We start from the raw sequence: 13,491 nt of genomic DNA on the forward strand, positions 1-13,491 counted from the left end.
ACTTTTCCTGAGAAAAGGAATAACAAAGGAGAACATTAGATAGTGATTAACTATGGTATTAATTATTAAGAAATGCATTTGAAATATTTATAGTCCCTCTAAATGAAAGTGGTTTTCACCAGACGGCTTTGGATATTTCCTGTGTTGTGGCCCATCTGGAGCTAACCTGGCAAGGAATTCACAGCTCAGTGTGGAGAATCTCTAACAGGTATCAAGTAGCCTCTAAATGATTGCAAGCTGCTCCAAAATACACAGTTCTCATGTTTACTCTTTTTTAAAAAAATGACTTTTCTAGTTTGGTCTTAATCATTTCTAGTGTTTTCATGCCTTCCTGAAGACCAGTATTTACATTTGGCAGCACTTTGCTTCAGCCTAAAAAACTTTCTTTAGCATTTTTTATGGTATATATAAATCTTTGGGTGACAAATTCTTGCATTTATATTTCTCTGAAAATATATTTCTCTTATCTTCATTCTTGAAAGATTTTTTTTCTGAATATAGGATTCTGAATAAACAGATATATATTTTTGCACTTAAAAGAAATTTTCCCCCTGACTTCTGGCCTTTATTGTTTCTGAAAAAAATCAAAGTATTCACATTATAGTTCCCTAGCATATAATGTTTTGTTTTTTTTCTGTCTGCTTTGACAATTTCTCCCTTTTTTCAGTTTTAGTATGATAAAAATGATACACAGCAGTGTATAAGTTTAAGATATACAACATAATGACTTTGCTTACATATATTGTGAAATGATTACCACAATAAATTTGGTTAAAGAGTTTCTCTATAGTTTTCAGCAGTTTTACTATGGTGTTCCTCAGCATACTTTTTTCACATATATCCTGCTTGGGATTCACTGAGTTCTTTGAATATATAGATTAATGCCTTTCATTATATTTGAGAGATCTTCAACTATTTTTTCTTCAAAGATTTTGAATGATTTAATCTCTCCTATTTTTGTGATTCCAGTTAGTTTCTCTCTGTTCTTCAGATTGGATGAATTTGTATTGTTCTCTTTTTATTTCATCATTTTTTATTCTGTTAGATTTATCCAATTACTTTTATTTCAAATATCTTCAGATATTGTATTTTTCAGGTTTAGAATTGTCATTGGGTTCTTCTTAAATTTTCTAATTCTCAGTTAAGATTTTTTGTCTTTTCATTCATTATAAGCATATTTCTTTTATATCATTGAGATAATTATAATAGCTGCTTTAACTCCTTGTCCGCCAAATGCTGTATCTGGTTGATTTCAAGTTTGGTCTCTGTTGATTGTCCTTTTCTCTTGAAAGTGAATCTCATCCTAGTTCTTTGTATGTCAAGTAATTTGGGGCTTTTCCTGAATATTGTGAATATTTTTTCTTTTGAGACTTTGCATTCTCTTATGTTCTTCCAAATAATGTTGTCTTTGTTTTCCTTTTTTTTAATAGTACATTTACTTCATTAGAGTTACGGTGAAAATTGTCTGTCTTAGGGAGCAGTTCAAGTCTCAGTTTAGTTCTTTCAGCCTTAGATGTGTTGTTTGGAATTTGCATTGTGCTTTTGTGGTTCATGGGCAATGCAAAAATTTGAACAGATCTTTTACACAGATTTTGAATTTCTCTATCTTTGGCTATCTCCTTTCTGAGATTTCCCTCCCTCCTCACTTTCTAGTGGCTGTGGTATTACCCTGAACTCTCTTCTTGATTTCTTTAAGTTATAAAGACTGTGGCTTTTCTATTAAAAATTTAGCCAACCTGTGAAGTTCTAACTGTGGTCTGCTTCAGAGTACTAAAAGGCCCTTAAAAACTGGCAGACCCACACCCTTATTCCAAATGTCAGCTCCTCTTCAGAATATGCCTGCTTTTGTTCACTCTCCACTGCCATTCAGTAGTTAAGGGTTTGGTTTGGTTTGGTTTCTTGTTTCATTCTTAAATAGAATTATTACCTATGGAAAGTGTGATCTGATAAAAGCTCACTCCTGGCTGCTCATTTTTGCTGTAACTTCTAAACCTGCAAAAGTGTAATTAAGAGTTCTGTTGAATACAACAATAAGGGGAGAGGGAAGAGGATGGAAAGCAGTGAAATGAAGGGATTATACATAGGAAGGTGAAAATGGCAGAATGCTTAAGGGAAAGTCCAGAAATTCATGTGAGTAAGAGGTGAAAGGTCTTTTGTGGCCAACAGTACTTTCTAATATGGGAAGGATACAAGAATCAAAAACACCAGAGCTCTGGGTATGGAAAGGAAGCCTTATGCAAGACAGAGTGTACAAAATCTGCTTTGTTCTATTGAGATGATTTTAGCCACAACATGCCCCTTTGCCTTAAGAGTATTCTGAAATTTTGTTTTATGTCAAAAACCCTGCTTTATCTTATCCTTAACTCTGTTCATTTGTTCAACATTTTAAATGATGTCCTACCTAAAAATTATACCTTTCAACTTTAGGAAATTCGCAACATACATAATGATGAATTAATGGGAATCAGGAGAGAAGAAGAAATGGAGATGTCTGATGATGAAATAGAAGAAACAACAGAAACAAAAGAAACTGAGGAATCTGGTAAAGGTCATTCTGCTTTGTTTTATTTAAATAACATCTACTTGCAGGGATAATATTTAAAAACTGTTAACACCCAGTAAGTGATCGGCACTACCCCATCAGATTGGAATGTCCGAAAAACAATTGGTGAGGCCACTTAAGTACAAACTGGCTGAATATCAACCCTGTACAGGATTTTCTGTACAGGTTTGTCTCCATTTAGCGCTCATCTTCTATCATAGTATCTAATTAAAACTGGACTTTTCTTTTCCTAGGAGTACTGGGCACTTAGGAAGTATTGTTATATATTTGGTTTGGATTTATTCATAGTACATTCTATAGTAGAAACCATAACAGAGCTTATGCATAAATAGGTAACTAGCAAAACTTTTGGAAAAATAGTTATATCCCTACATCACTTATACCCTACACCAAAATTAATAACAGATGAATTTGAAATTCAAATGTAATACATATATAGCAAAAGAAATTTTGGAAAATATGGGAACTGGTTATTTAATTTAAAATGAAGGTCTCCAAAGGTAGAAATCATGAAAATATTTTTATTAATTTATATGCATAAAATATAAGTATTTCTCTTTAGGAATCTGTGTTCATCAGGGATATTGACCTATAATTTTCTTTCTTTCTCATGTCTTTATCTAGTTTTAGAAGTAGGATAATGCTGGCCTCCTAAAATGAGCTTGGAAGTCTTCCTTCCTCTTGAATATTTTGGAATAGTTTGAGAAGTATAGGTGTTAGTTCTTATTTGAATGTTTTGTAAAATTCACTTGTGAAGCCACCAGGTCCAGGGCTTTCTTATCTTGAGAGTTTGTTAATTACTGCTTCAATTTCACTAGTTGTAATGTGTCTATTCAGGTTCTTTAATTTCTCCTGATTCAGTTTTACAAGATTGTATATTTCTAGGAATTTATCCATTTCTTCCAAATTGTCCAATTTGTTGGCATATAGTTGTTTGTAATATTTTCTGAAAATCCTCTGTATTTCTTTGGTGTCTGTTGTTACTTCCCATCTTTTATTTCCTTTTTTAATTGTATTATATTGTATTGTATTGTATTGTATTGTACTGTATTGTATTGTTCTTCACGTACAGTTGTCTCCATTTTCCCCTCACCACTCTCCCCTGCCCCACCCACTCCCCTCCCAACTCACCCACCCCACTCCCACCCTCAATCCTAACCCCCTCTGGCTTTCTCCATGGGCCCTTTATACATGTTCCTTAATGACCCTTCCCCTTCTTTCCCCATTATCTCCCTCCCCAACCCCTCTGGTTACTGTCAGTTTGTTCTCTTTTTTTTTTCACATTTTTTTATTGTTGTTCAAGTACAGTTGTCTCCATTTTCCCCCACCACTCGCCCCCCACCTCAGCCATCCCCACTTCCCCTCCTTGATCCTACCCCCTTTGGTTTTGTCCATGTGTCCTTTATACATGTTCCTGAAAAATATGCCCCTTTCCCCCCCGCATTATCCCTTTCCACCACCCTTCTGGTTACTGTCAGTTTGCTCTTTATTTCAATGTCTCAGTTATATTTTGCTCATTTGTTTGTTTTGTTGATTGGGTTCCACTTATAGGTGAGATTATATGGTATTTGTCTTTCACCACCTGGTTTATTTCACTGAGCATAATGTTCTCCAGTTCCATCCATGCTGTGACAAAGGGTAGGAGCTCCTTCTTAATTTCTGCTGCATAGTATTCCATTGTGTAAATATACCATTATTTTTTATTTCTTATTTTATTTATTTGGGTTCTCTCTCTTTTTTCTTGATGAGTCTATTTAAAGGTTTCTCAATATCATTTATATTTTCAAAGAAACAGCTCTCAGTTTCATTGATCTTTGTATTGTTTTATTAGGCTCTATTTCATTTATTTCTGTTCTAATCTTTATTATTTCTTTCCTTCTACTCACTTTTGTTTGTTGTTCTTTTTCAAGTCCCTTTAAGTACAAAGTTAGATTATTTATTTGAGGTTTTTCTTGTGTTCTTTTTCTGAGATGAGCCTGTAATGCTGTGAATTTCCCTCTAACAACAGCTTTCCTAGAGTCCCATAGAATTTGGATTGTTGTGTTCTCATTTTCATTCATTTCAAGGTAACTCTTGATTTCTTCCTTGATCTCATTGTTAACCCACTCATTGTTTAGTAACATGTTATTTAGCCTCTATGTCTTGTTTTTCAGATTTTTTCCTTGATTTTTTGATATCTAATTTTATACCACTATGGTCAAGAAGATGTTTGTAATTATTTCAATATTCTTAAATTTATTGACCTTGTTTTGTGTCCTAATATGTGATCTACCCTAGAAAATGTTTTATGAGGACTTGAAAAGAATGTATATTTTGCTGCTTTGGGGTAAAATGCTCTGAAGATATCAATTCAATTCATCTGATCTAGTGTGGTTTTCCTTGTTTCATTGTTGGTTTTCTGTCTGTAAGATCTATCCATTGATGTCAGTGGGCTGTTAAAATCCCCTACTATGACTATTTCTGTTGATCTCTGCCTTTATGGCCATCAAGATTTGCTTTGTAGGTGTTCCTGTATTGGCTCCATAAATGTTTACAAGGATTATATCCTCTTGTTGGATTCTTCCCTCTTTCATTATATAGTATACTTCTTTGTCTCTTACTGTAGTCTTTGTTTTAAAGTTTATTTTGTCAGATGTGAGTATTGCTACCCCAGCATTTTTTTCTTTCTATTCACATAAAATATCTTTTTCCATCCATTTATATTTAGTCTGTGTGTATCTTTTGTTCTGAGGTGGTTCTCTTGTAGACAGCATATATGTGGGTCTTGTGTTCCTATTCATTCAGCTGCCTTATGTCTTTTGATTGGAGCATGTAATCAGTTTACATTTAAGGTTATTGTTGGATAGATATTTATTTATTGCCATTCTATTTTTTATACCTATGTTATCTCTCTCTAATTCGTTCTCCTCCTACTTCTTCCTCTTTTTCTTTTCTTCTTTTCCTTCTCCTCCTCTTCCTCCTCCTTCTTTCTTCTTCTTTCTTCTCCCTTTAACATTTGTTGCAGTACTGGTTTGATGTTAACAAACTCATTTAGCTTTTTCTTGTCTGGGAAGCTCCTTATTTCTCCTCTGATTTTAAATGATAGCTTTGCTGGGTAAAGTAGCCTTAGTTGTAGGTCTTTGCTTTTCCTCACCTTGAATATTTCACGCCACTCCCTTCTTGCCTGAAATGTTTCTGATGAGTAATCAGATGCCAGTCTAACTGGTGCTCCCTTGTAGGTAACTACCTACCTTTCTCTTGTCACTTTTAGGATTATCTTCTTGTCTTTAAGCCTTGTCATTTTAACTATGATGTTCCTTTGTGTAGGCCTCTTCATGTCCAACTTGTTTGAGACTTTCTGAGCTTTCTGCACTTGTGTATTTTTTTCCTCTACCAGATTAGGGAAGTTATCTGTCATTATTTGTTCAAATAAGTTCTTGATCCCTTGCTCACTCTCTTCTCCTTCTGGTATTCCCATACTGTGAATGTTATTACATTTCATGTTGTCCAAAATGTTTCTTAAGCTCTCCTCATTTTTAAATTCTTTTTTCTCTTTGGTGCTCTGCCTGGGTGTGTTGTTTTTTTTCTACCTTGTCTTCCAAATCACTGATTCTATTCTCTGCTTCATCTAACCTACTGCTGATTCTTTCTAGTATATTATTTATTTCAGATATTGCATTCTTTATTTCTGACTGGTCCTTATTTATGGTTTCCATGTCTTTTTCATGGTGTTGAGTACCCTTATAATAATTATTTTAAACTCTCTATCTGATAAATTGCTTGCCTCCATTTCATCTAGTTCCTCTTCTACAGATTTCTTTTGTTCTTTCATTTGGGGTTTGTTTCTTTTCTTTTTTAAAAAGATTTTAGTTATTTATTTTTAGAGAGAGGGGAAAGAAGAGAGAAAGAGAGTGAAACATCAATGTGTGGTTGCCTCTAGCGCACACCCTACTGGAGACATGGTCTACAAACAAGGCATGTGCCCTGACTGGGGATCAAACTGGCAATGCTTTGGTTCACAGGCGCGTGCTCATCCACTGAGCTACACCAGCCAGGTCTGAGATCCGTTTCTTTGTCTTCACATTTTGGCTGCTCCTTTGTATTTTCCACCAGTTGTTAAACTAAACTAAACTAATGTCAAACCATTAGCCTGGTTTAAGTACCACAGGGTGAGGCAGAATAATTCCTGCCAGTTGGACTATTGTTAGTCTGAAGCCACTTGAAGATCAGTGCTCTGCCTGAGATGATGGCTTCTGAAGTATGGACAATGACTCAGTACAGTGATCCTGGTGGCTGTTTCTTCAGTTCTCTCCCTAAAGCCACCAGCCCAGATTCTCCTCATGCATCACTCTGCCCTTCTTCTGCCAGAGCCTGGGGTGGGTGTCTACAAAGGAAATATTGTCTGTTGTCTCTTTAAACAGCTCTCTATGTCTCCAGCCATCTCTCCTTGGCAGATGGAAACCCTGTTGCTTTTCACAGATTGATGTTATCTGCGTTCCTTTCCAGCTCTGGTGCTGTAGCCTTGGAGCCCAGCCTGGGGTTTAGACCCCACACTTCTCAGAGCAAATCCTACAGCTACTGAAATATCCCTCTGGCACTCCAGCTGTAACCCGAGGGAGCCCAGCCAGCCCTTTTCTGTCTGCTCCAGACTCCCTCCCAGTGTTGTTGTGGTAAAGTGGTTTCTTCTGTCTGTCCTTGGTTATAAGGCTTCTCTCCAGCTAGTGTTCAGTTGGTTACTCAAGATGATTTCTCTACAATTTAATTGTAATTCCAAATTGGTCCTGGGAGGAGGTTAATGTAGCATTCACTCACTCGTCTGCCATTTGGATCCCTCTATGTTCTTTTTCATGCTGTTGTAGTTCTCACTAAGTTTCTTGAGCATCCTTATAGCCATTTTGTTGAGCTCTGTATCTCTATCTGAGAATTCACCTGCCTCCACTTCATTTAGCTCTCTTTTTGGAGAGTTCTCCTCTTCTTTCATGTGGGGCATTTTCTTGTCTTCCCCTTTTGTTTGTCTCTCTGTGTGATTGATATATATATACAATACTCTTGATATCTGTATAAAGGGTAGATCTTCTATGATTCCCAGTCTTGGTAGTTTGGCTTTATGCAGTAGGAGTCCTGTGAAACACAGTGGCACAGTCACCTTTGTCACCTGAATTGGGTCTACCAGGAACATCCCTTTGGTGGGTTATCAGTCACCAAGCTCTGTTTACTTAATCTTCTAAAGGATTCTGATTCTGAACCTCTCTCTAATCATCTTCATCCTTTGTCCTGAACTAATATACTATTATGGCCTTTTAACTGGATATGCAAGCTTTGTATCTTCTACCAAGCTGTTCTTCTCAGGCTCCACAAATCCCAACTGTAAAAATAAAATAGAATAAAATAAAACAGAATCTATAAACTAAAAGGAAATATCTACAATATATGAGTTTACCTATCTGCTGCCTTCCATTAGAAGGTTACTTGGAAGTTTACTGGGAACCAAAGAGGAGTCTACAAAGACTTGTCTATGTAAAGGCTTTTGTTCTTACCTGTTACAGTCAGTATTTCACTGTGAGACAGAGACTGTGGTGTGGGTCCTTAGTTGAACTCATAAGGCAAACCTGTTTTACAATATAATATACCAGGCGGTGACCAGAGGGGAAGGAAAGGGGAATGAGGGTGGAAAGAAGGGGAGGGAAATAATCGAGGAACTAGTATGAATGACCCATGGACATGGACCACAGAGTAGGAACAACTGTGGGAGCAGGGAGTGGGATGGGGAGAGGAGAGCAAAGGGGGGGGAATTGGGACAACTGTAATAGAACAACAAAAAATATTTAATAAAAAACAATATAACACACCACTCTTCAATTTCATAACAAACTATCTTGGAGGGAGATTATCATGAAGGAGATTAAAATATCAGCTGAAAGACTAGTGTTTTCAACTCAACCACTCCAGACCATCTTAGGAGCTCTGTGCTAGACATAGAGATATGGTAGTATACTGTCTGTACCATGTGTATGTGTGTGTGCCTGCATGCATGCATATCGGGGCGGGGCGGGAGAGACCAGATTGGTTTTAATGAAAATCAGAATTTCTTGGTTCCAGTACTTGCATGTTGAAGTCAGCAATTCTATAGCCACTTGAGTTAGAATCTTCACTCCATGAACAGAAAATCTTTTTTTAAGATTTTATTTATTTATTTTTAGAGAGGGAAGGGAGGGAGAAAGAGAGAGAGAGAGAAACATCAATGTGCAGTTGCTGGGGGCCATGGCCTGCAGCCCAGGCATGTGCCCTGACTGGGAATTGAACCTGCGATGCTTTGGTTCGCAGCCCACGCTCAATCCACTGAAGCTATGCCAGCCAGGGCCATGAACAGAAAATCTTAAGGAAAGAAACCACTGAGTCAGACTTTTAAAAAAATATATTTTTTAAATATTTTTTAAATTTTTATTTATTTTATTTATAGAGAGGGAAGGGAGGGAGATAGAGAGAGAGAGAGAAACATCAATGTGTGGTTGCTGGGTGTCATGGCCTGCAACCCAGGCATGCACCCTAACTGGGAATCGAACCTGTGACACTTTGGTTCACAGCCCACGCTCAATCCACTGAGCTACGCCAGCCAGGGCTATGACTTTTTAAGGCATTCATTAGCTGTTACATCTGAATTTCCTCTATTAATGCCATATGTTATATCCCTAAACATATAAACCTACATATATATTGAATAAACCCTTTGTAATCAGAGAATGGTTATCATTTTCAGAATAGTTAACTGATTACTACAAGTACATACTATAAACATATAACCAAAAGTAAAAAAAAAGTTTAAAATTATTTAAATACTTAATCGGATTGTTTTACAGATGATTAATCTTTGATTTGTAGGGTTGTCTCCACCTAAGAATACTACAGTATTGTATACAGTATTAATCCAGTGTTAACTTGAAATGAATGTAACCATAAGTTTGAGCATCTACTTGATAAATTGCTGGGTTTGAGGAGATATTGGGAGAGGAACATGGTGTATGGGAGATTCAGACTGAATGCACTGACTAGGATTATATAATTGTATTTTGCTTCTGTATCTCTTTTGAGTTAAAAGCCATATTGGTTACTGCACAGAATCTTATTCATTTAGAGACTAGAAACTCCCTGACATATTATCTTATAGCTATTTTCTTTCCTGTTCCACATGCCAGGATGCTTTGTCAAATAAAGCTATCTATAATAGACTTAATGGGGCTTACCAAATAGCTTTTCTCCCAGAAGGTTTCGATTCATTTTAATTCAAGGACTTTTGTGCATTTTTCTTTTCCTAGATCATATCTAATTTTGTTATCTCACTTCTGTAGTACTCAACTGCAGAAATCCTGTTCACTATGAAACAGTAGGCAGATCTTCCAGTTTTTAGTTAAATCAGGTACATGTTTTAGTTATCACTTGGTTCCAATTAAAACTTAAGCTACTAGATCTCCAAGTTGATTTTTTCCTCCTTACTGCCAAACTTGAATTCCAGGAACCTATAGCATGTTTTTGGTTAAGTTTTACTTCCCACAGAAAGTAAGACTCAAAGCTGGCCTAACAGCCTCAGTTATGTTACCTTGGAGTGTCACAAAATTTCTATTCAAGATACTCTATACTAGCCAGTCCATATTTGTGATGCACTACTGGAAATACTGTTGCCATAAAAGAAAAGGCTTCTGTGCTCAAAGCAATATGTTGAAGAGGGAGAATAAAATCAAAGCAAATCATGTTATTGTGAAACTATTTCATTCTATTGTTAAACATAAGAACAGCTGTTTCCTTTCACCACCTATCATCTGACTTGTCCACTTAAACTAGTGGTTCTCAGATTTGGTGTATAAAAGAACTATTGGATTACCTTTAAAATTCTGAGTTCTGGGCTTCAGAGTCTGATTCAGTAGGTCTGTAATGGGGTTTGGGAATCTTCATTTCACCAGGCATCTTAAATGATTTAGATGCTGCTGGTCCAGGGAGCACATTTGACAATCATTGACTTAGACTAATTCTCCTTCATTGTTCTAGCCAAATTTTCTCTTCTCTTAGTATCCAGTCTTCTTCCTTCTCTCCTCCCACCTCCCATTATTCCCATTTCAGGAGTTTTATCAATTAGTTAACAAGCACTATGTCTTATATGCTGATGGAAATAGAGATTTGATATATGTAAATCCTATAAAATATAAGAAATACCAGTTAGTGCTAACCTGGAAGTTACTGATCCAGAATGCAGCAAAAGACAACAGATTATTAGTGTGGGCCAGAGTAGTCACAGTCAGTGAAAATTGATGAGAGCCTTGAAAGATGAATAGGTTTGGATAAGAGGAGGGAAAGTAAGAAAGAATCTTGATACAGAGAGGAAAGAGGAGAAGGAGCAGGGCTCAAAAAGGAAAATAGGATTATAAGGGGATAAAAGGTTAAGTGGGTAAGATGGGTCCATATTATGGATGACTATGAATGTCAAGCTTATAATTAGCATAGTAGGCAATATGGCACTATAAGCATGTCTTGACCATGGCACTAGTATGAGAAAGCAACATGAATTATATATATTTTACGAGATAATTTTGAATTAAGGGAGACTAGCCAGAGACTTTTATAGGAATTGATATATGAAATGAGGAGGGTTGGGGCAAGGGTGAAGGCAATAGAACCTTATTTTTGAAATGGTAGAGAAAGAAAGGAAAATGGTAGCAAAGTAGGTGGGAACCTAGCCCACTTGCCCATGCACCCAACTCAGACACTTAGCATATCTTCCGAAAAACAAAGTGAACAGTCACCAGAATCTTAGCTGATATGAAGTTTGGAAGCCAAAGTGTACAGAGGATGCTTTAAAACAGGCAGTAAGGAAGGATGGGGAAAGTCCCTGGGCATGGCACCAGAAACCACGGCTGCAGCAGGGCCAGCATCCGAGGAGAGCCTAGTCAGAGATAGCAGCCTAGCAGCTCCCTCCCCTCCCAGGGTGGGGAGTCCACAGACCCTGTGGCTAAGAGCAACTTCAATATACAGAGTTGCAGGTAAGAAACAGGTTGCACTCCAAGAGTTAGAAAAAGAGCAGTCTGGCAGAATGGAAGAAAAGTAGAAAAGCATTGGATTATAGAACCCAGTTCTTGTAGTAGGGAATAGTCAGTTATCGGATATTATAAAAAAAAGAATGAACTTATAACATTGTTGTACACAAGCTACTTTAGTAGGGTGATAGAGGTAGGGACCAAAAATTTCACCTTAAGGAGAAAAAGGAGATAAAGATCAAAGGTCACTAAATTGGGTACTGAGCAAAAACAAATACAAGCATTATAAACGGTGACTAGAATTGGTAACAAAGTTAGTTAAGTTGTTTGTGTTTAATAGATGAGAAGGAGAATGTGAGGTTGAAGATACATGACAATGAAAGAGTACTTATTAGTAACTATATAAGTGGAATCCAGGAGAGTAAGAATGGGAAGTGATCCAAATTCAGGTGAAGTTTGCTTTAGAGATAAGAGAACCCTCTTTCTCTGCGATAAGAAAGGTGAAACTCACACAGCGCATGCTTCTCCATATAGCAAGAGATTCATTGTCCATTGAAGTCTGTATTGACCAGGAATGTCCAGCTATGCCACTTCCTATAAGAGTCTTCTTGAGCTGAGGATGAGGAGCAGAGAAAGTTCAGTCAAGTGGCCATGAGTTAAGATTGGCATGGTAAGACCTGCCAAAAGTTTTCAGATGGGGAAAGAAACATGATGTACTTAGGAGTTTGCAGTAGAATCTGTTTGGACAGAAAGCCATTAGCAGACTGGGTAAAGTTGGCCACTGCAAGAGATTTAAAGGTTCCAACAAGGAAGGGAGTGGAGTCTCAGAGTGGTGAGGGGCAGTGAAATAACTCATAGATAAAGGTACTATGTTGGAAAGGAGAATTTAGAGACCTCAGAAGACAAACAATGAGCTCCTAGTTGGATCCATGCTGGTAGAAGCCTTACTGGAGTAATAACCTGCAGAGACAAGAAAAGCAAATCATCTCGAAGGAGAGAATTCACTTGTGATTTTGCCGGAGCTGGCCTGCAACTACTCCAAATAGATTGTGCTCGTATTATCTCCCTCTTTTTTCCTACTCTTTGTTCTTTTTGCGATTTTCTCTTTGTGCATCACTCCAGTTCAGATTTTTTATGGACTGTGATGGGAATGTTGCCATTTATCCTTCTATAATATGGTAACTTTGTTTAGTACCTTCTTTCTAAAATTTGGTAACTTTTTTAGCATCTCTAATGTGGCTTTGTAAGGGCCAACTGAATTTAGTTCCCCTAATTTTTTTTTGTTTTATTTGTACCATTGAAGAAACTTAAGCATTGATTTTCTAATAGCACAAAATCCTTTTGGATCTTTTGTTACAGAAAAACATGTATGGGATTTTGCTCTGAGTGGCTTCTCTAAAAGGAGTTCACAGCTTCTTTCAAAACTTCCATATTTCCATGATGAACTGGCAGCCTTAAGATGCAAGGAGCAATCCCCATAAAGAGGAACGTTTTCCCATATAGGAAAGAGTCAAAAAGGAAAAGCTGAGAACTAATTATGATGGGAAATGAATTAATTAACTGTACTAGACTCTGTAGTATGGGAACTGATGGATTTACCTACTCAAACATATTACTAAAAGATAATATTGAACTTTTCAATGTTCTGACAATGTACGAAGAACTCCAACTTCAGAAATGGACCCAATTAATATTAAGTCCGGAAAAGTAAAGACTTGGTGTCCTCATTAAAATGATAAAAACCTTCATTTCAGAGAGTGGGACATACATTTTGTAGGTTGGGTCCCTACTAGCATTATAGGAGATCACATTTTATTTTGCTTAGTGACAGGTCCAAACTGAGATTCTTATCTGCTCCTTCCTGTCTCCAGGTATGCATCTCTGCTCATCAACGTGCCCTTTTCCCAGGAAGGGAAGCATCATCTC

The 13,491-nt window shown here is 36.9% G+C and overlaps 1 protein-coding gene across 5 annotated transcripts in view; it reads left to right on the forward strand.

The window, feature by feature from the left end:
• The window catches only part of ENOX2 (ecto-NOX disulfide-thiol exchanger 2), a 350,049-nt gene that overhangs the window by 313,146 nt on the left and 23,412 nt on the right, over positions 1–13,491 (forward strand). For 3 of the 5 annotated variants that reach the window (XM_045852289.1, XM_045852292.1, XM_045852290.1), the window contains one exon: positions 2,428–2,548. In XM_045852289.1, coding sequence (XP_045708245.1) covers positions 2,428–2,548 — 121 coding nt within the window. The remainder of the gene's footprint in view (positions 1–2,427; positions 2,549–13,491) is intronic. The other 2 variants (XM_045852291.1, XM_045852293.1) reach the window with 1 other exon arrangement.

The sequence above is a fragment of the Phyllostomus hastatus genome, unplaced genomic scaffold (assembly GCF_019186645.2).
Source record: "Phyllostomus hastatus isolate PE091 unplaced genomic scaffold, TTU_PhHast_1.1 phas_contig_90, whole genome shotgun sequence".
Lineage (NCBI taxonomy): Eukaryota > Metazoa > Chordata > Mammalia > Chiroptera > Phyllostomidae > Phyllostomus > Phyllostomus hastatus.